Consider the following 24,908-nt stretch of genomic DNA (forward strand, 5'->3'; position numbering starts at 1 on the left):
CTCGAACTCCTGACCTTAGGTGATCTGCCTGCCTCGGCCTTCCAAGTGCTGGGATTACAGGCCTGAACCACCGCGCTCGGCGGGAATTTTTTTTTTTCTTTCTTTTTTTTTTTTTTTTTTTGAGACGGAGTCTTGTTCTGTTGCCCAGGCTGGAGTGCAGTGGCGTGATCTCAGCTCACTGCAACCTCTGTCTCCCAGATTCAAGTGATTCTCCTGCCTCCAGTCCCAGTAGCTGAGATTACAGGCGTGCACCACCACACCCAGCTAATTTTATTTATTAGTAGAGACGGGGTTTCGCCATGTTGGCCAGGCTGGTCTTGAACCCCTGACTTCAGGTGATCCACCCGCCTTGGCCTCCCAAACTGCTGGGATTACAGTCATGAGCCACCGCACCCAGCCTTTTTTTTTTGAGTGGTTTTATCTGTCATGCAGGCTGGAGTACAGTGGTGCAGTCATAGCTCACTGCAGCCTCAAATTCCTGGGCTCAGTTGGTCCTCCTGCCTCAGCTTCCTGATTAGCTGGGACTACAGGTGCACAGCACGATTCTCAGCTTTTTATTTATTTATTTATTTATTTTTATTTTCATTTTTTTATTATTATTATACTTTAAGTTTTAGGGTATATGTGCACAATGTGCAGGTTAGTTACATGTGTATACATGTGCCATGCTGGTGTGCTGCACCCATTAACTCGTCATTTAGCATTAGGTATATCTCCTAAAGCTATCCCTCCCCCGTCCCCCTACCCCACAACAGTCTTCAGAGTGTGATGTTCCCCTTCCTGTGTCCATGTGTTCTCATTGTTCAATTCCCACCTATGAGTGAGAATATGCGGTGTTTGTTTTTTTGTTCTTGCGATAGTTTACTGAGAATGATGATTTCCAATTTCATCCATGTCCCTACAAAGGACATGAACTCATCATTTTTTATGGCTGCATAGTATTCCATGGTGTATTTATTTATTTTTTTTTTTGAGACACAGTCTTACTGTGTCAGCCAGGCTGGAGTGCAGTGGTGCGGTCTTGGCTCACTGCAACCTCCACCTCCAGAATTCAAGTGATTCTCCTGGCTTAGTCTCCTGCGTAGTTGTGATTACAGGCGTGTGCCACCATACCCGGCTAATGTTTGTATTTTTAGTAGAGACAGGGTTTCGCCATGTTGTCCAGGCTGGTCTTGAACTCCTGACCTCAGCTGATCTGCCTATCTCAGCCTCCCAAAGTGCTGGGATTACAGGTGTGAGCCACCGTGCCCCCCCCCCCACTTTTTTTTTTTTTTTTTTTTTTTTAAGAGATTGGGTCTCACAATTTTGCCCAGGCTGGTTTCAAACCCCTGGCCTTAAGTGATCCACTCAGCTCGGCCTCCCAAAGTGCTTGGATTACAGGCATGAGCCACTGCACTTGGCCTGGAATATTTTTGTAATTGGCAAGTGAGATGAGGGACCTAATTTTTTTTCTGCTGAGTGACCAGTTGTGGCAACACTAATTTTTTTAGGTAAACCATTCTTTTCTTTCTGTAGGTGTAATTAAATGATGCTGTACGTGTAGTATCACTTGGTTTTGAATGTGTAACATAGTTACCTCATGTATCCAGAAGTTACCAGAGAAGTGAAAGCATATCCGCCCTATTTTTTTTATCCCTTAATCTTTCATCTCTGTTTCAAGGAAAGACGGATTCTAAAATACTCCTTTCCTTTGATTAGAGATAATGTAATAATTGTAGCAATGTCTAGGCTAGTACTATGTTTCTTCTATCTGAGAGTCTTCCAGGAGGAGTGAAAGTGTATCTACCTTCTGTTTTTACACCTCCCCACCCAACCTTTCCTCTCTCTCAGGGTGGGGTAGGTAGACTCTAAAATACCTCTCTATTTTGTTTCTAAATAATGTAATTATAGTCAGGTTCAGGATAGTACTATATTTACTGTATTTCCAGTGTACAATTCGCTACCTATGGTCAAACATAGAATTTCAGCCCTAGTTGAAATGGGAGTTTGTGGTTTTAAAAATGTTTGTGTCCTTTTATTACTTACAATTCCAAAAGTTAAAACTCTGAGTGATACCTTGATACTTATGCTCTATTTATTAATGTAAATAGAATATGTTTTTGTGATTCTGTGTATGGTTAGAGAACTTTAAATAAAAATGACATTGTACTTTTTGACATTAAGACTATATACTGTTTAATTGTGAGCCCGTCTAAGCACACTCATCATCTTAACTCTCCCCTTACAGCATCAGGTCTGTTTTTGAAACACTGAGCCATGGTTGAGTTTTTCAGACACTCAAGCACTTTGTATAGTTGATTTTTTTAAAAAAGATTGTGTGTGTGTGTGTGTGTGTGTGTGTGTGTGTGTGTGAATTTTAATAGTTCTATTTCTTTTTTTTTTTTTTGAGACGGAGTCTCACTTTCACCCAGGCTGGAGTGCAGTGGCACAGTGTCGGCTTGCTGCAACCTCCACCTCCCGGGTTCAAGTGATTCTCCTGCCTCAGCCTCTTGAGTAGCTGGGATTACAGGCAAGTAACTCGGATTACAGGTGCCTGCCACCACGCCTGGCTAATTTTTGTAGTTTTAATAGAGACAGGGTTTTACCATGTTGGCCAGGCTGGTCTGGAACTCCTGACTGCAAGTGATCTGTCTGCCTTGGCCTCCCAAAGTGCTGGGATTACAGGCGTGAGCCACCATGCCGGGCCATTAATTTCCATTTGTTTCTAAGGGACTTGCTTCACTAACTCCCCACCTGCCAAGGGTTCATTCCCTTTTTTTTAAATACACAGCTTCCTGGGTCTCTTCTCCAACTTGTAGTTTATTTATTTAGTTCCCCTTCCACCAGCAGACTCAAAATGGTGGGTAAGAAACATGGCATTTTCCATTGTGATTTTCTTTGCAACAGCTGGGGTGGGTTCTATATAGGCTTTGCTTCCACAAGGCCTGGGGGATGCAACACCTGTTGATGCTTCTCAGTTTTCCGCTGCCTTTGACAGGTTGGTGGTTTTTAAGCCCTTTCCACTGTACCATCCCTACTGCCCCTGGTGCGAAAGCATCATCTTTTGCTCTTGATCTCTAGGTGGGTAAAACCTGCCTGATTAGTAGTGATTCAGATAGTGTGACCTCCTTCAGTTTTCTAAGGGCTGAAACTCCTTTTTTTTTTTTCCTTTTTTCATGACTTCAGAGGTAATCAGGCTCTAGGGGACTGATTCTCTCTAACCAAACTCTGGAGACTGAATTGTAAATCCACATGCAAGGTTATTAATTTACAGTGGGAGGTATACCTATCCAGAGATCTGCATAGAGCCCCTTCCTGCTCTGCTCTAGAGACCAAATTACTGTAAGAAGGGTCCTCGATGTGCAAAGAATTGGACAAGGGAAATTGGGTGTTGCCAAAAGGCTGTTTAAAGCAAGCAGCCTTGATTTTGGTGATCCTTCACTTTTCTAGTATTTTCTGGCTTCCGTTGCTTTGTTCCTTCTTTAAACTTTTCTTTTAATGCTGTCATCCATTGAAATCCTATACAGAGAAAAGAAAGCCTGCTCATCCTTCAGGCCCATGCATCCTAGGAGCTACAAACCCTATAAAGCCTTTCTGATTCCCCAGCATGTTGTTTTTATTCTTTGTTCCTTTAGCACTTTGTGGATACCACTTTTTGGAATATTTATTGTAGTTTTTCTTGTTATAGATATGTGTAGCAAGATGTATAGCTTGTGAAGAAGTTCAGGAAACGCCACCCCAAAATATGCTGCATTGGATCTCAAACTGAAGGCACTTGGGGAGCAGCAGATGGAGGGCTGTCTCTGAACTTACTTCATCTACCTAAAGACACATCCTCCAAAAGGAACTCTAGGCCGGGTGCTGTGGCTCACGCCTGTAATCCCAGCACTTTGGGAGGCTGAGGTGGGCGGATCACTTGAGGCCAGGAGTTCGAGACCAGTCTGGCCGACATGACAAAACCCTGTCTCTACTAAAAAATACAAAAATTAGCCGGGCATGGTGGCGCACGTAATCCCTGCTACTCAGGAGGCTGAGGCACAAGAATGGCTTGAACCTGGGAGGCAGAGGTTGCAGTGAGCCAAGATTGCACCACTGTACTCCAGCCTGAAAAAAAAAAACAAAAGAAGGAACTCTATTGTCATGAATCCCTTCCCTGCTAACCTTATCAACCAGGGAAGATTAATTCCTATCACAGGAGATGAGACTGGAGGTCTATATCACATGCAGAAAGACAGCCTTAGCTGTCACCTGTTCTTCTGAGGGCCCATTGATTTTTTTTTCCCAAAAATCATTAAGTCGGGTGCAGTGGTGTGCACCTATAGGGAGGATCACTTGAGCCCAGGATATATATATGCATATATGTATACACACACACACACACACACACACAATATCTTAAGTGAATAGTGTATGTGGTTTACTCTCCCCTAAGTTGCCTATAAGAAATATAGAAATATAATTATTTCTATGGTTTTATGTTATATAATTATTTCTATAATTTTATTATATAATTTTTCTATAATTTTATAGTATAATTATATAATTATTTCTTTTTTATATACTTTAAATTTTAGGGTACATGTGCACAACGTGCAGGTTTGTTACATATGTATACATATGCCATGTTGGTGTGCTGCACCCATTAACTCATTTACATTAGGTATATCTCCTAATGCTATCCCTCCCCTCTCCCCCCAATAATTATTTCTATAATTTTATATGATAATTATATAATTATATAAAACATATTTCTATAATTTCTATAGAAATATAAGAAAACTTCTCAGTCTCACTGGGTTCTGGGTATTTACTTTTCCTTGTTGTGATGCCCCTTACATGTAACAAATTTGTATTATTTTTCTTTCCTTAAACTGCTGACTGTTTATTTCAATCACCTAACCCTCAGAAGGTAGAGGGAAAGTCTTCCATCCTCCACACTTGCTTATCTATTCTACTAGATAGTAAATTCATGGAGGTCAGGAAACACGGATTTTTCTGTTTTTTCTCTTCTATTCCCTGACCACTCTGTCTTAAAAAAGTAGAACATTTTGAAGCCCCTATTAGGCTGATGTTCACTTCCGATTTATTACGGAATTTCTACTCCGTGGCCCCGTTGTCTTTATAATCTTTAAATTTTTTCTTTTACATGATTTTATTGATATGGACTCACTGTTAATTTTTTCATCTTGATATTGGAATCACATTTGGGACTCCAATCCAAGGTACACTGGCCCTTAGTTTTGTGATTTGCATCTGGGTTGTTTTCTTAGATTTGAAGCATTTGGTGTTTTCTTTCTCTGATTCTAAAGTAATACATGCCTATTATACAAAGTGTAGAAATTATTCTAATATTTTTTTTTCTTTTTTGAGACGGAGTCTCGCTCTGTCTCCCAGTCTGGAGTGCAGTGGTGTGATCTCGGCTCACTGCATCCTCCGCATCCCGGGTTCAAGCGATTCTCCTGCCTCAGCCTCCTGAGTAGCTGGGATTACAGGCTCCCACCACCACACCTGGATAATTTTTTGTATTTTTAGTAGAGACGGGGTTTCACCTTGTTAGCCAGGATGGTCTCGATCTCCTGACCTGGTGATCCGCCCGCTTTGGCCTCCCAAAGTGCTGGGATTACAGGCGTGAGCCATTGCGCCTGGCCTCATACTGCATTTTTAATTTTGAGTTTTGCTTTTTCATTTAATGTGGCAGTTATTCTATTTAGTTTTTCTTTTTTTTTTTTTTTTTTTTTCGAGATGGAGTCTCACTCACTCTGTCGCCTAGGCTGGAGTGCAGTGGCACGATCTGTGCTCACTGCAACCTCCGCCTCCCGACTTCAAGTCATTCTCCTTCCTCAGCCTCCCAAGTAGCTGGGATTACAGGTGCCACGCCACCATGCCTGGCTAATTTTTGTATTTTTAGTAAAGATGGTGTTTTGCCACCTTGACCAGGTTGTTCTCAAACTCCTGACCATAAGTGATCTGCCTGCCTCAGTCTCCCAGAGTGCTGGGATTACAGGTTGTAAGCCAGCGCACCCAGCCTGTTATTTTCCTTTTTTACTAAAAATTATTCATTTTATGGGTGATTTTAATTTTCTTGGTGCTTTTCTCTATTTTCCACAGGTAATTCATGTATTGCTTTTATAACGCAAAAGAAAATAATAAATGCTGTGCAAGGAATTTGAATGTAATCTTATGAACGTAATTTTTTTTGGCTGAGTAATTTAACTCTTCCCTTTTCGTTGGCTATTAAAGTTGTTTCAGATTTTAGGCTTCATCTATAATGCCATGGTGAGCATTTTTGTGAATAAAACCTTTTCAGTGTTTAGGGTTATTTATTAGGATTATGGTCCAGAGTGGTATGATAGACACTGAGTATGTACATGTTTAAGATTCTTGATATATAGCAATTAAAAAAAAAAAGTCATGCCAGTTTTTACTCTGACCTGAGTTTGCTTATGGAATAAGCATTTATCTGGAGCCCATATTCTGCTACGCATTTAAAGTCTTTATTTCATATAATCCTAAGGCAATCCTTTGAGGTCTTTATTGTCCCTATTTATAGGCAAAGGAAGTGAGGCTCAAAGAGGCTGAAGTGACTTGCTCCAGGCTACACAGTTAAGAAATGGGAGAGGTGGGATGCAAATCCATATCTATCATTCTACAACCCCTGAAAGCACTATACGTGCTGGAGTTTTTATTCAGGTTATTTCCTTTGTTCCATGTACTTCACATTTAATTTATTCAGGATGTTAGAAAGTAGAAAACTTTGGGGATAATTGGTAGAAAGCTATCTCTTGAGAATCAAAGAAACTGTAAAGAGAAAATTATTTTTTATTTGAAAACAGAGGTATTCAACTCATGCATCTTCGCCCACCTTGACAAGATATCCCACAGTTGTGTAACATTATTTTTAACAGAGTTTACATTTTGTTTGGAGTATAGGTAGGAAAATTGGAAAATTTAGGAGCCTTGGAAAGTTATCTTTGATTTCCTTTACCATCTCACAATCATCACCATATCCTGTTATTTTTATCTCTAATTTCTCAAATATACTTTACATTCATACAGTATTCTTTTTTTTCTTTCTTTCTTTCTTTGAGACAAAGTTTCGCTCTTGTCCCCCAGCCTGGAGTACGATGGGGTGATCTCCACTCACTGCAACCTCTGCCTCCGGGGTTCAAGTGATTCTCCTGCCTCAGCCTCTTGAGTAGCTGGGATTATGGGTGCCTGCCAACACGCCCGGCTAATTTTTGTATTTTTAGTAGAAATGGGGTTTCACCCTGTTGGCCAGGCTGGTCTCAAACTCCTGACCTCAGGTAATCTGCCCGCCTCGGCCTCCCAGAGTGCTGGGATTACGGTCATGAGCCATGGCGCATGGCCTATACAGTATTCTTATTGGCTTAGGTCTTTTAACTGGGTTATTACTGCTTCGTAATTGGTCTCCCTGCTTCCAGTTTCTTCCATCCATATCTTCCAACCTGACCCCAAAAGTAATTCTTTCCTCTTTTAAAAAAAAAAAAAAAAAATTATAAATACATTATTTTAGTCCAGGGGCAGTGGTTTACACCTGTAATCCCAGCACTTTGGGAGGCCAAGGCTGCTGGATCACTTGAGGTCAAGAGTTCAAGACCAGCCTGGCCAACATGGTGAAACCCCATCTCTACTAAAAATACAAAAATTAGCCGGGCGTGGTGTTGCTTGCCTATAATCCCAGCTACTCGAGAGGCTGCGGCACAGAATCATTTGAACCCGGGAAGCGGAGATTGCGGTGAGCCTAGATCGCGTCATTGTACTCTAGTCTGGGTGACAGAGTGATATTGTCTCAAATAAATAAATAAATAAAATCTTTTTAAAAAAGGAAACATCTACTGATGAGGCTAAAATACTGTTCACTCTCTCATCCCAACCCTCCTACTCACAATCCCCTCCCCTCAAATAATCTGCAACTTGCTTTTTTCCCCTCACATAATATATCTCAGTCATCTTTCCACATTAGTCTATTAGATAGATCTCATTTTTAAAAACTCCTATTATTTATTCCGTAGTATAAGTTGTATTTTAGTTATTCACCTAAGTATAAAATGCTTTATAATTTTCATTTTGATTTCCTATTTAAACTGAGTTTTGAGAACTTCCCCCCATTGTCTTTCCTTTTTCTTTCCTTCTTTCTTTCTTTTTTGAGACAGGGTCTCACTGTTGTACAGGCTGGAGTGCAGTGGCGTGATCATAGTTCACTGTAGCCCTGACTTCCTGGGCTCAAGCAGTCCTCCTACCTCAGCCTCCCAAGTAGCTGAGACTTATAGGTGCACACCACTATGCCCAGCTAATTTTTTATTTTTGTAGAGACAAGGTCTCACCTATGTTACCCAGGATGGTCTCAAACTCCTAGGCTCAAGTGATCCTCCCACCTCAGCCTTCCAAAGTGTTGGGGATTACAGGCATCAGCCACCATGCCTGGCCGCCATTATCTTTCTATAGTTTACTAGGTCTCCCCACCACCTTTAAAACTGTCAGTGCTCCTTCAAGGCTTATAGAGGCAACATAAACTCAGATAGGTCTAGGGAGGAACTAGACTTGTGAGAAACAGCTGGGTGACAGACCAAAAGATATAGTGGGCATTGGCAGCTGCTGGAGAGTGCACACGCTGCCTAAAGATACTCAAATGCATAATATAAACAAACGAAAGAACACTCCTGGCCAAACAACATCTTTGTCAACAGGTTTCAATTTTTCAACCATTAATATGCCAGTCAAAGCTCTTTACAGCTTACTTACTAGCCTCCTCCTCCTACTACTCCCAGAACACTTGATCTGCGTTTATTTTTCTCTGCCTTTGTACCTGCTGGAAAGTCTTTCCTTCTGTTTTCTGCCAGAAGGATGCAGCTTGTCCTTTAAGACCCAGTTTGTATACTACTACCTCTTCTGTGAAACTGTTCTGGTTTCCCAAGGCAGATGACTTGTCTAATCTAACATAGCCTATTCAGATCTTTATTATTACCCTGATTACTTCGCACTGTAATAATTTCTGTACCTCTCTGTTGGGCTCATCTAGGGTGTGAGTCCCTACTGTCAAGTTGCTACTTTATTTACCTTGATATTCTTGGCCCTGTCAAGTGCTTCACTTATAAGAGGCATTCCATTTTTGTTAAGAGTGTGAATAAATGAATACTGTTATTAATTATAGTAAGAATGGCCTTGAGAACAGCCAGAATCCAAACTGATGATTACATGACAAATATGAAGCCCCATATCACTTAGATTACTACCATCTGATTTTGTCCAACTTAGGATAATATATTTTATTTTTTAAAAACTTATTTAAATGTCACTAAAATGAATATAAATCACATGTAGACCACAAAGAGAAATGAAAGCAAGAGTTTTAACACTAACTTTTCTTAACTAATAAAATACTTTACTTGGAATCCTTGGGTCCTAATCGAAGCATGTGTTGTACCATTTGCTACTTTTACTCTGATAGTAGAAATTTAATCAGACTTTTAAAAAATATTTCTTAGCTGATCATGGTTTGTATTAATCAGGCTTTTAAAAAATTATCTCAGTGGGGCATGATGGCTCACCCCTGTAATCCCAGCGCTTTGGGAGGCCGAGGCAGGTGGATCACAAGGTCAGGAGTTCGAGACCAGCCTGACCAACATGGTGAAACCCTGTCTCTACTAAAAATACAAAAATTAGCTGGGCGTGGTGGCAGGCACCTGTAGTCCCAGCTACTCAGAAGGCTGAGGCAGGAGAATCACTTGAACCCGGGAGGTGGAGGTTGCAGTGAGCCGAGATCGCACCACTGCACTCCAGCCTGGGCAACAGAGTGAGACTCCATCTCAAAAAGAAAAAAAAAAAATCTCAAACTGTTTAACTGTTTTAGTCCTCCCCTACTAAGATTATCAACCTCCCTTGGTCACCTCTGACTCAATCCAATCACTACCCTTATTTTTGCTAGTTTATATCCCTTCTTTGTATCCTGTGGCCTGGCCACTACCATTAAGGGTATGTGTTCTATGTACTTAGATTTAAAATGGTTCTTCTTCTTCTTTTTCTTTCTTTCTTTCTTTCTTTTTTTTTTTTTTTTTTGGAGACAGGGTCTCACTCTGTTGCCCAGGCTGGAGTACAGGGGCATGATCGTAGCTCACTGCAGCCTTGAACTCCTTGGCCCAAGCTGTCCTCCCATCTCAGCCTACTGAGTAGTGGGGACTACAGATGTACCCCACCATGCCTGGTTATTTTTTTCTATTTTTTTTGTAGAGACAGGATCTTGCTATGTTGCCAGGGCTGGTTTTGAACTCTTGAACTGCTGGGCTCAAGTGATCCTCCCGCCTCAGCCTCCCACAGTGCTGGGATTACAGGTGTGGGCCACTGCGTCCCACTTGAAATGATTCTTTACTTTGTATGCTCTAACTCTTTCATTTTTGTAGCTAGGAAGCGAAGTACAGTCCTGGGCCAGAAATAAGCTTCACTCTTGGGGGAATATGTTTACATATATCCATAGTCCATATTTACATACATCTACATTCCATATTGCTCTCAAAACAAATTCATATTATCAGATTGGAGCTGTCATTTGATCCCAGAATGTGTAGTACAGGGTTGTTTCAGATTTAACACTTTATTCCATGTCCTTTGCTGAAGTAAGGTAAGAGATAATTGCCCTTAAATTAGGTAAAATGTAACTCCCAGATATTTTAGCTTTTTCCTAATGTTTTTAGGTATGCGATAATAGTATTGAATTCTTGAATATTAACTTTTTAAATATTCAAGTTCTTATGTACAAAGAATAAAAATCATTACAGCTTTAGCCCAGTGACTTATTTTACTGTTGTTCTTGTATTTGTGTGTTGCTACAACTTAGAATGTTATGATTCCTATGTTGATTTTTAAAGTGGTTGGCAGTTTAGAACTATACATCATGGCACCTAGCCATACACCATGGCACCTAGGTTACCATGGAACCTCAATCTCTGGTTTTCTGAGGACACCTGGTAGAGTACTGTGTCACTCAGGGTCAGATCCAGTCTGGGCATTGAACATTCCAGACTGCTTTTCATGGTTTGCAAGGTCTTGTCTGTCCTCCAGCCGTTGTATCCTCCTGACATCAGTTCATCTTTGTGATGGTAGCACTTCTTTTCTCTGGTTCAAAATTGAAGTCATTTTTTAATTCTCCCGTACTCCTACATTCAGCCAGTCATCAAGCTTTGTGATAGGGCTCTTGGATTCTCATAAGCACAAGTCACTTCCTTCCTCATGTTATTACCCCCAACTCTGGGTCATGTAAGAACACTCCCTACTACTCCCCCACCGTATACACACACAAAAAACCTTTTAATGATAGTTGCACGCACACACCCACACCTCCCATTGACAGCTGGATGAAGCCCCAATCTTTTATCCAAGTGTTCAAGATCTTCCACATCTACTCCTAGCGTTTTTAGCCTCATTGGCTACTGCTTCCTTCCGACAGTGTGTTAAATAGGTCCTGACCATCCCAGAGCTTAACTGGGGCTTTTGTTGTCCTCAGCCTCTATCAGTTCCTCTGCACATCTGAAGTGATCTTATGCCTCTGAATACCCACCATACCTTATTTTACCCTATTTCTGTTTATCCTGTGACATACTATTGCCCAAGTAGTGCTTTATAATCAACCAAAATGCTTAGAATCTGTTCCTTTATTTAATTTTCACAACCAGTCCATGAGGTAAGAAAGATGTGTCATATCACACAAGAGGAAACTAAGATTTGAGGAAGGAAAAGTAAGTTGTCTTAAGTTTTGCAAGAGAGTGGAACTGAGACACTAATCCAGGCCTCCTGGAACATGAGCTCCAAGCTTTGTACGTTATGCTGCCTTTCTTGGTGCCGGAGTCTGCACTTAAATGTAAGTTTGAATATATCTCTCTCTTTCCAGTTGCTTGTAAGTTACTTGAAGGCAGGGGCTATGTCTTATTCCCCTACAACATGTATGTATGAATAAGCCTATTTATATATTAAATATAGTACAGTTCAGTGTTCTGTCCTTTTTCTTAGTAAAAATCATGCTTCTCTCTGAGCCTTGCATCTCCATCTTTTTATTAAGTAGAAATGAAGCTTACTTTTCTCATTGCTAATTTCTTTGTTGGAGTATTACAGATAAAAGAACTAGAACTTTATAATGAATTTAACTTCTGGGATAACTTTTTAGCAATGCAGTTCACAAGTATTTGTTGCCTGTGAAGAGATTAAACCGATAGCTAGGCTACTGAGCTATGGTTCCATACTTTCCAAGTATAAATTTCCTGAATTTTCATATCATTATAATTTTTATGTTGGTTACTTGAGAACATGTATACCAACAAAAAAAAAGCCATTGTGAATTCAGTAATATTTTTCTTCATATTTTTTCCACTGTGGTAAAATACACATAAAATTTTATTAAGTTTTTAATGGATTTGAATTTTATTAATTACATCATCTACATGTATTTGAAAAATCATAGCACATACATCTGCAAGACCTGGCATTTACTCTACAGGAAATGCTTGGTGCCCCTAGTACTTACAGATCCTCCTGGTAACTCCACAGTTGCCAGTTGGGAGTCACATGTATGGGGATTCTAATATTGTCCTGCATTACTTAGTGTTGCCTTAAGAAGTTTCATGTGAGTGTGTTTTTTTTTTTTTTCCAAGACCGAGTTTTGCTCTTGTTGCCCAGGCTGGAGTGCAGTGGCACGATCTCAGCTCACCGCAACCTCCGCCTCCTGGGTTCAAGTGATTCATCTGCCTCAGCCTCCTGAGTAGCTGGAATTATAGGTGCCCACCATCATACCCAGCTAATTTTTGTATTTTTAGTAGAGACAGGGTTTCACCATCTTGGCCAGGTTGGTCGTGAACTCCCGACCTTGTGATCCACCCGCCTCGGCCTCCCAAAGTTCTGGGATGGCAGGCATGAGCCCCCGCGCCTGGCCGCATATGTAGCTTTTGATGCTGTGTCGACTCATCTTCAGAAGTCAGAATTTATATAGAAAGTCAAAGCTGGGGCCAGCCAGGGTAGCTCACGCCTGTAATCCCAGCACTTTGTGAGGCTGAGGCAGGAAGATTGCTTGGCTCCAGGAGTTTGAGACCAGCCTGGGCAACATAGTGAGACCCTGTCTCTACAAATAATCAAAAATTACCTGGACATGGTAGTGTGTGCCTGTAGTCTCAGCTACCCAGGAGGCTGAGGGAGAATTGCTTGAGCCTAGGAAGTCGAGGCTGTAGTGAGCCATGATTGTGCCACAACACTCAGTTTGGGCAACAAAGTGAGACCCTGTCTCAAAAAAAAAAAAAAAAAGTCAAATCTAAGCCTAATATTTATTAGAAAAATGTAGCTTCATTTAATGTAATCTGCTTTCAGAGCTGTATAAATACAGTGCCTACTTAAGTATATTTCAAGAAGTGGAGTATCTGTTCAGGGAAGAAGAAAGCATTGTTGTGACTACAGCAAGTGTCTGCTAACAGATGTGAGATTACTGCTGACTGTTGCACTTAAGAATCCACATGCAGCTGGGTGTGGTGGCTCATACCTGTAATCCCAACACTTTGGGAGGCCAGGGTAGGAGGATCACTTGAGCCCAGAAGTTCAAGACTGGCCTGGGTAACACAGCAAGACCCTATCTCTACCGAAATAATTAATTTTAATTTAATTTTAAATTTTAAAAAAGGCTGGGCACGGTGGCTCATGCCTGCAATCCCAGACTTTGTGAGTCTGAGGTGTACAGATCCCTTGTTCAGGAGTTCAAGGCCAGCCTGGGCAACATGGTGAAACTGCGTCTCTACAAAAAATAAGCCGGGCATGGTGGCACATGCTAGTAGTTCCAGCTACTTGGGAGACTGAGGCAGGAGGATCTTTTGAGCCCAGGATGTGGAGGTTGCAGTGAGCTGAGATCACGCCATTTCACTCCAGCTTGGGCGACAGAGTGAGACCCTGTCTCAATCGATCAATCAGTCAATAGAATCCACACGCAGGAACGGGAGGGCAATGTTTTTCAGCATTTTATCTTTTTGAATTTTTGCCATATGCATACATCACCTATTCAAAAAATAATTAAAAGTTCACAGTCATTTCAATAGAAGTATTAAAAATGTCTTCCTATTGGATTATGAGCTTTTTGAGACCAAGAAGTATGCCAGATTCCTTTCTGTATTCCTGAACCTAGTATAGTACCTTATATGTGGTAAGCCCTCAGCTAGTATGTGTAGATACAAATTAGAAACTAAGAGTTGCAAATTTCAGTAGGGACATGACTAAAAATTACTGAATGACTGTGAATAGTTCATGCCTCCTTAACTCTGTTCCTCCTTTTCAGAATGTGGCTGAGACCAGCTTCCTGGCTCTGAAGATCAGCTATTATTGACACCCATTAAAATAACTTAAACACAAGTTAGAATTATTCCTAGTCAGTTGTTCAAAACAGTGGGGTTTATGTTCATTTATAAGTATAGTGTGAGATTTTTCCAAGTGTGACTTCCAAACTGCTTTTTATCTCTTGCAGATCTTTGTAGAATTTGATGGCTGTAACTGGAAGCAACACTCCTGGGTAAAAGTTCATGCTGAGGAAGTTATTGTGCTTCTGCTGGAAGGGTCTCTTGTATGGGCGCCCCGTGAGGACCCAGTCCTTCTCCAGGGCACTCGAGTCTCCATTGCACAATGGCCAGCCCTGGTGAGTGGCTTTTACTGGGTGGGAACATGTCTGAGCTTTACTCCTATAATATAACTATGACATGTTAGGGACAGAGTATGTGTAAGAACTACATACTTTGTCCTTAACGTACATTTATTCTGAAGCTACTAATGCAAAAATTAGGAGCAGTCTTTTCTCCTTTGTCCTCCAAAATGTTTTATATTAGGTGATATTTGATATGAAAGAATTTTTTTGGCCAGACGCGGTGGCTCATGCCTTGTAATCCCAGCACTTTGGGAGGCTGAGGCAGGAAGATCCCTTAAGCTCAGGAGTTTGAGATCACCCTGGGTAACATGCCAAAACCCCATCTCTACAAAAAATACAAAAATTAGCTAGGTCTGGTGGCACATGTCTGTGGTCCCACCTACTTGTGGGGCTGAGGTGGGAGGATGGCTTGAGCCCAGGAGGTTGAGGCTACAGTGAGCCGTGATTGTGCCACTGCATCCAGCCTGGGGGACAGAGTGAGACCCCTGTCTCAAAAACAAAAAAAACAACAATGAAAAGAATTTTTTCACCTTTAGTCTTTTCTCAGAGCAAGGTTTTGAAACATTATTTGTAACCTTTAAAGTTTTTTTTTCAATTATGGAGTGAAAATAGCATTATAAAATTTATTTTATTTTTTGAGACAGGGTCTGGCTCTGTCACTCAGGCTGGAATGCAGTGGTGCAATCAGAGCTCACCGCAACCTCTGACCCCCAGGCTTAAGCCATCCTCCCACCTCAGCCTCCCAAGTAGCTGGGACTACAGACACACAGCACGGCACCCAGCCTAATTTTTGTATTTTTTTGTAGGGATGGTTGCTCATCATGTTGCCTAGGCTGGTCTTGAACTCCTGGTCTCAAGCAGTCCACCTGCTTCAGCCTCCCAAAGTGCTGGGATTATAGGCATGAGCCACTGTGCCTGGCTGTGTGTTATAAAATTTAATTGTGAGACTATCCATTTGTTTCTGTCTGTCTTATTAGCAAAGTATAGGTATAAATGGTAACTTCTAAAAAATCCTGATTTTCATGTGGCTAACCAAATTAAATAAATAATATTCAAAACAATTTTTTTAACTGATTGATGGTATATGTCATCACTTACTAAACTGTCTTTTCTTTTTCTTTTTGTCTTTTGTTTTTTGTTTTTTTCTTGAGACAAAGTCTCACCCTGTCACCCAGGCTGGAGTGCAGTGGCACGATCTAGGCTCACTGCAACCTCTGCTTCCCGGGTTCAAGCGATTCTCTTGCCTCAGCCTCCCATGTAGGTGGGATTACAGGCATGCGCCACCATGCCCAGCTAATTTTTGTATTTTTAGTAGAGACAGGGTTTCACCATGTTGTCCAGGCTGGTCTTGAACTCCTAACCTCAGGTGAGCCACTACGCCCAGCCGTTTCATTTGTTTTTGTTGTTAAGATGGAGTTTCGTTCTTGTTGCCCAGGCTGGAGTGCAATGGCGCGATCTCGGCTCACCACCCCGCCTCCCAGTTTCAAGCAATTCTCCTGCCTCAGCCTCCCGAGTAACTGGGATTACAGGCGCCCACCACCACTCCCAGCTTATTTTTTGTATTTTTAGTAGAGACAGGGTTTCACCGCATTAGCCAAGATGGTCTCGATCTCCTGACCTCGTGATCCACCCGCCTCGGCCTCCCAAAGTGCTGGGATTACAGGCGTAGCCACTGCGCCCGGCTTCTCATTTGTTTTTAAGGCCACTTTCCAGTTGAACTTTTAGGAGAAGCTCTTGTATAAGTGCATGTGAGGTCTCTTCATGACTTTTTTATAGGCTATTTATTTATGAAATGGTAATATGAATTAACCATGCATATTTATGCTGTTAATTATTTTATACATTTCACAAAGATTTCAAAAGTTCTGAGATGATAACAGTATAACTCTTTATTCTGGGAATTTACTATAATTTAGCTCCCTTGAAGCCTAATAAGATTAGCCTGATCCCTAGGCAGAATTAGGAGAATTTCTGATTCCTCTTGTCCTTTTTAGCCAATAAGAGTATTGAGCTGACTTTCTGCATTAGTTAGCTTCCCATGACTATTTGAGGGGTAGATGCTAGGTTGGGAATGTTTCCAAGGACTTATGCTTTAGCTTATCTGTATTTACTGGGATGAAAGATATAATAATTATTTCTTTGAAGTTAGAGATTTGTTTGAATTGCTATTTTTTTATTCCCAAGTTCTAATCAATTTCTTGTCATTGTACTTCACAGACTTTTACTCCCCTTGTAGATAAACTGGGTTTGGGTTCTGTGGTTCCAGTGGAATATCTTCTGGATCGAGAGCTTCGGTTCCTGTCAGATGCCAATGGGTTGCATCTGTTTCAGGTATTTAACACTTGCTTTAGTCTTGAGCCTATTATTTTTTTCGTTGCTAATTTCTTTGTTGATATAAATATAGGTGTTTCTCCTTTTACTGGGTGGGAACATATTAGCATTTCTTTTATTACTTCCTCCAATAAATACGCTGTGCCTTTTTTATTTTATTTTATTTTATTTATTTATTTATTTATTTATTTTTGAGACAGAGTCTCGATCTGTCCCCCAAGCTGGAGTGCAGTGGTGCGATCTCAACTCACTGCAACCTCCGCCTCCTGGGTTCACTCCATTCTCCTGCCTCAGCCTCCCGAGTAGCTGGGACTACAGGCGCCTGCCACAAAGCCCGGCTTATTTTTTTGTATTTTTGGTAGAGACGGGGTTTCACCATGTTAGCCAGGATGGTCTTGATCTCCTGACCTCGTGATCCGCCCGCCTCGGCCTCCCAAAGTGCTGGGATTACAGGCGTGAGCCACCGCGCCCAGCCTATTTTATTTTTTTGAGACAGAGAGTTTTGCTCTTGTTGCCCAGGCTGGAGTGAAATGGTGTGATCTTGGCTCACTGAAACCTCTGCCTCCTGGATTCAAGCAATTCTCCTGCCTCAGCCTCCCAAGTAGCTGGGATTACAGGCATGTGCCACCACACCCAGATAATTTTTGTATTATTAGTAGAGATGGGGTTTCACCATGTTGGTCAGGCTAGTCTCGAACTCCTGACTTCAGGCGATCCACCTGCCTTGGCCTCCCAAAAGTGCTGGGATTACAGGTGTGATCAACCACGCCTGGCATTTTTAAATTTTTATTTATTTATTTATTTTGAGAAAGCCACCTTGGCTGGAGTGCAGTGGCTCCATCTCGCCTCACTGCAACGTCCACCTCCCGGTTTCAAGTGATTCTTGTGCCTCAGCCTCCCAACTAGCTTGGGATCAAAGGCACATGCTATCACATCTGGCTAATTTTTGTAGTCTTAGTAGAGACGGGGTTTTGCCATGTTGCCCAGGCTGGTCTCAAACTCCTGGCCTCAAGTGATCCACCTGCTTTGCCCTCCCAAAGTGCTGGGATTACAGGCGTGAGCCACCATACCCAACCTCCCTGTGCATTTTAAAGTTTTTCTGCTCCCTTGCAAAGTACTTTTGGTGGCTGAGGCTTCTTTCTTCTACACAGCCCCACCCTACCTTAAAACCACCCAAGATTTAAGAACACAATTCTGAGTCCCTTCAGAAGAGGTGGCTTCAGCCAGGCGTGGTGGCTCACACCTGTAATCTCAGCACTTTGGGAGGCCGAGGCGGGCGGATCATGAGGTCAGGGGATCGAGACCATCCTGGCTAAAACAGTGAAACCCCATCTCTACTAAAATACAAAAAAATTAGCTGGGCGTGGCGGTGGACGCCTGTAGTCCCAGCTACTCGGGAGGCTGAGGCAGGAGAATGGCGTGAACCTGGGAGGCAGAGCTTGCAGTGAGCCAAGATCGTGCCACTGCACTCCAGCCTGGGCGACTGAGTGAGACTCCATCTCAAGAAAAAAAGAAAAAAAAAAAAAAGGCAGAGGTGGCTTCTCCAAGGTGGCTGTTTGTGTAACTTGAGTCCGAGGGGGCCTATTCATTATTGACATCCAGGAGTTTGGACTGGTTCCAAGCAGCATGAAGTATCATAGTTACAAAGAAAAGGGACAAGTTAATAGTTAAAACAAACCAGCGTCTGAGTTATAGTTTCAGAATTTAGGGAAATGTATTTATTTTTCACTTGTAAGGGTTGCTGTCTGCAGGAAGAAAATTAGGAGACTCCTAAGAGTTTTACTGTCTTACTGAGACAGACCAGAGCAGTTATTTCCTAAACTGTCTTCTGTGAGATGTTAATTATGATTTCTTTGTTGATATGTCTTCCCCGCTCGTTAGGTTAATGATGATTTCTTTGTTGATATGTCTTCCTTGCTTGTTAGGCCTCATTCCCTCTCAGCAACCTTGCTTTATTCATATTTATAATCCTAGTGCTTTATGAGATAGCACTTAGTAAATGTTGGATAAATACTGAAATAAGCAAAAAGATTTGCGAGGAATACAATGTTTTATGGTCAGATAAGTATGAGAAACACTGGCCTAAATAAGTTTCTTTCCTGTATGACTTCTCAGAGCCTTTAATAGGCTATTGTATGTAGAAAGATATGTAATATTTCCTAATCCTAATTGATCCTAGCATTCTTAATTTTTGCAGAACATCTCATGAGACTAGAGTTCTCTTTTTTTGTTGTTCACAAGAGACAGGGTCTTGTTCTGTCACCTAGGCTGGAATGCAATGGCGCAGCCATAGCTCACTGCAGCCTCAAACTCCTGGGTTCAAGCGATCCTCCTGCCTTGGCCTCCCAAAGTACTAAGATTACAGGCATGATCACCACGCCTAGCCTGAGACTAAGGTTCTATAGATATTGTTTGGCAAATGTTGATATACATCTCCTTAGGATATGATTTTTCTCAGCTGATTAGATGTTTGCTATTCATTTTAACATTCAGTTGTTTTCTTCTTTTATCTTTACCAGATGGGAACAGATAGCCAAAACCAGATTCTTTTGGAACATGCTGCACTGAGAGAAACAGTTAATGCTTTGATCAGTGACCAAAAGCTACAAGAGATATTCAGCCGAGGTAAGAACGGATAGTCTTCTGTCCCTGAACTCTGATTCAGGTGAATGATCACTGTTGAGTGATAGTATGGAATCCCATGCAACCTTAAACATTTGTACTTATCTCCTTTTTGTGGGCAGAGTCAGATGCCACATGAAAGATAATAATTATTATTCATTAAAAAATAAAAATAAAGAGTATCTTCAGTTAGCTGGATCTCTAAAATAGAGATCTCATTCTCTCTCCATCACTCACTCGTCTTATGGAGGTGTCTGTAACAGAGGTGAGACTGTGTTATTCTGTCTAAGGTCCATCCATCCCCTTAAAGATGCTCTTAGAACAAAAACAGGATCTCATTCAGACCAGTGTTTCTGGTTCATTCTGCATTTCATAATATACAGTTTTATTGTGAGTTGAGTTTTAGTTTTTTTTATTTCTTAAATATTGCCATGTACTAGACAGTGTTAAGGCATTGGGGATATAGCAATTAATTAGAAAATCTTTGCTTTTTTAACTTAAAATCTGCAAGTTTCTTAAGAACTAAAAACTTAACACCAACAAATAACACCTTGGAGTGCAAGATATAAAGTAATGTGTTCACAGACTCATTCACGTTAAAAGCATGTTGTTTTTAATAATGAAAAAAATTATTAGCTTTCAAGTTCAGATACAAGTTTTGCCCGAGATTCTACACAAAAGGTAAACTATTGGCTTCATTTATGTCGTACATTCACTCCCCTTCCTTTCTTGATCTCATAATAATCATTATTTTCAGGGAAATAGTTTCCTTGTTTCTCTTTTGTCAAAATAAACCTAAACAGGTAAAGGTAGAAAAACTGACCTATTGGGGAAGGAAGGTGCCAGGATAAAATGATGTTAAATAATCAAGGAAAGATACGGCAGAAGAAAGAATATGAGGAAAATTGGTAGCAGAAAAGAAAATTGAGTGGACAGGAGAGGTAGGGAGATACATATATATATATAGATTATATATATCATGATATATATATAGATATATATAGATATAATGTATAGAAAAGTTACGGAAGCTTAATTTTAGCTCTGATAGAGAATAATCTAAAATTGGTAATGATTTAGCTATATAGTCTCAAATGTACAAGGATATGTGGGAGAGAGAAACTGTCCTTAGAGGATAGCTTAAATTGCAGGGTAACATTACCTGCTGATAAAGTAATATATTTGAAACTGCGTTCCTAGGAAGACAGGTGCTATATTTATATTTGTTCAGCCTATTATTAGTGCAGAAGGCTGGAAACTTCATAAATTGAACTCTTCACCCACTGTTATTGAAAGTCAGATACCAGAATGTAAATGGTCATATATAAACATAACATAACATAACAGCACTTTCAACTTAGTGGCCTCCCACTTTTTTCATGTACATGTAGTTAGATACATGTCAGGTATCTACCTACATTTTCATACTACCGTAGTTTTTTATTTGGAAGTTTCCTTTCCCTTCCTATAATACTTGCAGAACTGGAAGATTGAGGCAAGGGGGAGTTGGAGTGCTGGGAAATTCTAAGGAATTTCCAAATAAATGAAGAATTTACAAAGACCACTGGAAGAAACCATTCAGGTTTTGTTTTTAAATTGCTCAGTATGGTAAATCTGGAATTCCTCATTTGTTCAGTTCTATAAAAGAGGACCAAAAGTGCCAAATATTTACATTATCTAATTTTCCTTTGGCTTTTAGAAACAATTATGAAATATAGCTTAGCCAAAAATACTCAATACTGACTGATCTCCCTTTTAGGTCCCTACAGTGTTCAAGGTCACAGGGTCAAAGTATATCAGCCAGAGGGGGAAGAAGGGTGGCTCTATGGTGTTGTGAGCCATCAAGACTCCATCACTCGTCTTATGGAGGTGTCTGTAACTGAGGTGAGACTCTGTGTTATTCTGTCTAAGGTCCATCCATCCCCTTAAAGAGGATGGTTTAGATAGGCGAGCACTTCATTATGTGTAAGACGACTTGGGTTTCATCCCTGGCTCTATTACTTAATAGTTGTATAACCCCTAGAAAGGCTATTGAATTTTCTTAACTTCACTGTTCTCATCTATAAACTAGAGGTAAATATGTAAACCCCCACTGACCTTACAACACTGTTTTGGGTCCTGAGATAAAGTATCCGAAAGTGCTTTGAAATCTGTAAAACAATATATAAATGTATGATAGTAGTAGTATTATATTCATAAAGGTTAGTAGTTGGAGTGCAGTGGTGCGATCACAGCTCACTGCAGCATTTGCCTCTCGGGCTCAAGCAGTTCTCCCACCTCACCCTCTGGAGTAGCTGGCACTACAGGCGTGTGCCACCACACCTAGCTAATTTTTCTATTTTTTGTAGAGAAGGAGTCTTGCTATGTTGCCTGGCTGGTCTCAAACTCCTGAGCTCAAGTGATCCGCCCACCTCAGCCTCCCAAAGTGTTGGGATTACAGGCATGAACCACTGCACCCGGCCAGAATATTATTATATTATATTTATTTATATGATATATATGAGTTATATGATATATAATTTATATGATATATATGATATAATTTATATGCTCTATAATTATATAAGTCACACTTTAGTAACAAATAAGATCATATAGTACATATAGTTATATAATTTACCTTTTTTACTTAATTGTATATAATGAGCATTTTTGTATGTAAATGTAAAGATCTGTCTCATCCTTTAAAATAGATGCGTTCTTTTCCACTACATGGATATATCATGACTAATCTAAAATTGATAGACATTTAAATCATTGCCAATATTTTCACTAATACATATGTCACAGTGAACATCCTTGAACATCTTTTTACATTATTTATTGGAATAAATTTATATGTATAATTGCTAGGTCAAAGAATATGCACAATAAATTTGAAATTTTCTATCAGATTGCCCCCCACTGAGTTTTTATTCTTTAATAGTAGAATGATTCTTTTTTAAACAGAGTCTCACTGTGTTGCCCAGGCTGGTCTCGAACTCCTGGTCCTCCTGCCTCAGCCTCCCAAAGTGCTGGGGTTACAGGCATGATCCACCATGCCCAGCCTGGAGTGATTTTTTTTTTTTTTTTTCTTTTTGAGACAGTTTTGCTTTTGTTGCCCAAGCTGGAGTGCAATGGCACGATCTCGGCTCACTGCAACCTCCGCCTCCCAGGTTCAAGCAATTCTCCTGCCTCAGCCTCCTGATTCACTGAGATTACAGACACGCCACCACACCCAGCTAATTTTTTGTATTTTTAGTAGAAACAGGGTTTCACCATGTTGGCCAGGCTGGTCTTGAACTGCTGACCTCAGGTGATCCACCCACCTTGGCCTCCCAAAATGCTGAGATTACAGATGTGAACCACCGCACCCAGCCCTAGAGTGATTCTTTTAAAGATTATTGGTTCTGAAGGTTTTTTGTTTCATACTATACAGAATAGGACAGTTTTAGAGATACAGGATTCAGAATTAACATCGCTAAAAGACACACTTGGACATGAATTCACTTCTTTCATTCATTCACTTAAATATTTGAATGCTTACCATATTCTAGACCTGTTGTAGCAGTAAATGAGACAGTAGAGATCTCTGCTCTCATGGAGCTTTCATTCTAGTAGGTGAGTTGAATCAATAAAGAGATAATTACATTGATTAGGAAATTATATAATTATGTCTTTATGGACAAGGCATTAAATATCTTTTTCCCCTCCTACTGTAGAGTGGTGAGATCAAGTCGGTAGATCCCAGACTAATCCATGTGATGCTGATGGATAATTCAACGCCTCAAAGCGAGGTACAGTAATGGACTGCATTCCTGAGCAGACTCATGAGCTTGCATTATCTTGCTGTGTGTAGATCCCTTATATATGTGTTTTCCATGGATGCCTTTTGAGTTGTTCAACTTTAGCCACTGTACATTTTTTTGCTCTCTCCACAGTCTGTCTAATTAAGGGGGGATATTCTCAAGAAAGAGACCTAGTTTGAGCAAACCCTTTTAAGCATGACTATGTTCCCTAGTTCTTGTAAAGTGCAAGGCTGGTTTCTTCCTATATTCTGTCAGGACAGGTATATTTGAAAGATATAGTAGTCAGTTAAAAGTGCAATAAGCAGTAGTAATACTCGTGATCTACCAAGTAACAAGAAGTGAAGGATAAACTACGTCCACTTTTTTTTTTTTTCCATTCGGTGGCAGTGAGCTCTGAGGGAGTCTGAAATTCTGTATTCCCAAGTAGAATCAATTCAAGCTGGTACCTAGTTCAGTGCTCAGCCCCCAGTGGATTGGTTACTCCATAATTGTTATGAACCAGCCCAACTCTTGGTTTATTCAGAATTAATATAGCCCCAAAAAAGATACATTAAAGCTCTCTGGGCCAGGCGCAGTGGCTCACGCCTGTAATCCCAGCACTTTGGGAGGCCGAGGCAGGCGGATCACCTGAGGTCAGGAATTCAAGACCAGCCTGGCCAACGTGGTGAAACCCTGTCTCTACAAAAATACAAAAAAAAAAAATAGCCAGGCCTGATGGTGGGTGCCTGTAATCCCAGCTACTCGGGAGGCCGAGGTGGGAGAATCGCTAGAACCTGGGACGTGGAGGTTGCAATGAGCTGAGATCGCACCATTGCACTCCAGCCTGGGCGATAGAGCAAGACTCCGTCTCAAAAAAATAAGTAAATAAATAAAAATCTCTGCCTGAACCAATCAAGTAATTCTGTGTGAATTTCCTTCAGTTGACCAGCTGTCCACATATTCCTCACAGTATCTTAGCACCTCTGTAATATTGCTGTCGTTGCCACTCCTGCTAAGTATATAGTCTTTCCTCATCTTTATCCAGTCATTCTTGACTTCCTAAAACGAGATCAGAATAGGAAAAGAAAAAAAAATTTTTTTTTTTGAGGCAGGGTCTCGCTATCCTGCCCAGTCTGGTCTCAAACTCTCACCTAAGCCTCCCAAAGTGCTGGGATGACAGGCATGAGCCACTGCACCTGGCCAGGGTTAAATTTAAAAACTGTTTACTACGTGTAATATTACCACAAACAGGGTAAGTCTCTTGACTGTGTTTGCATGCCAAAAACACCTGCTACTTTGATCGTGTATTGGTCCCCTTTTTTGTTCCTTTCCTTATTTCATTCCTTCATTAAGCATATATTGTATGCCAGGTACTGTTCAGCTGGCCAAATAGAACTGGGGAGTACTGGTCTCAATGTTGTAGGCTGCTTACTCACGTATGAGTAGCTCACTGTAAGTAGGACTTACATATAAGTTGTTTAGGGACTGGTAGTAGGTTGCTGTGAGCCAGGCTCTGCAAGTTGGCTGGATGA

The 24,908-nt window shown here is 40.8% G+C and overlaps 1 protein-coding gene across 6 annotated transcripts in view; it reads left to right on the forward strand.

The window, feature by feature from the left end:
- Nucleotides 1-24,908, forward strand: part of KDM3B (lysine demethylase 3B) — an 84,553-nt gene that overhangs the window by 5,512 nt on the left and 54,133 nt on the right. For all 6 annotated transcript variants that reach the window (XM_517956.7, XM_016953896.4, XM_009449735.5 and 3 more), the window contains exons 2-6: nt 14,483-14,650; nt 16,874-16,987; nt 19,507-19,612; nt 21,369-21,493; nt 23,311-23,385. In XM_517956.7, the coding sequence (XP_517956.3) occupies nt 14,483-14,650; nt 16,874-16,987; nt 19,507-19,612; nt 21,369-21,493; nt 23,311-23,385 (588 nt within the window). The remainder of the gene's footprint in view (nt 1-14,482; nt 14,651-16,873; nt 16,988-19,506; nt 19,613-21,368; nt 21,494-23,310; nt 23,386-24,908) is intronic.

Source organism: Pan troglodytes, chromosome 4, assembly GCF_028858775.2.
Source record: "Pan troglodytes isolate AG18354 chromosome 4, NHGRI_mPanTro3-v2.0_pri, whole genome shotgun sequence".
Taxonomy (NCBI): domain Eukaryota; kingdom Metazoa; phylum Chordata; class Mammalia; order Primates; family Hominidae; genus Pan; species Pan troglodytes.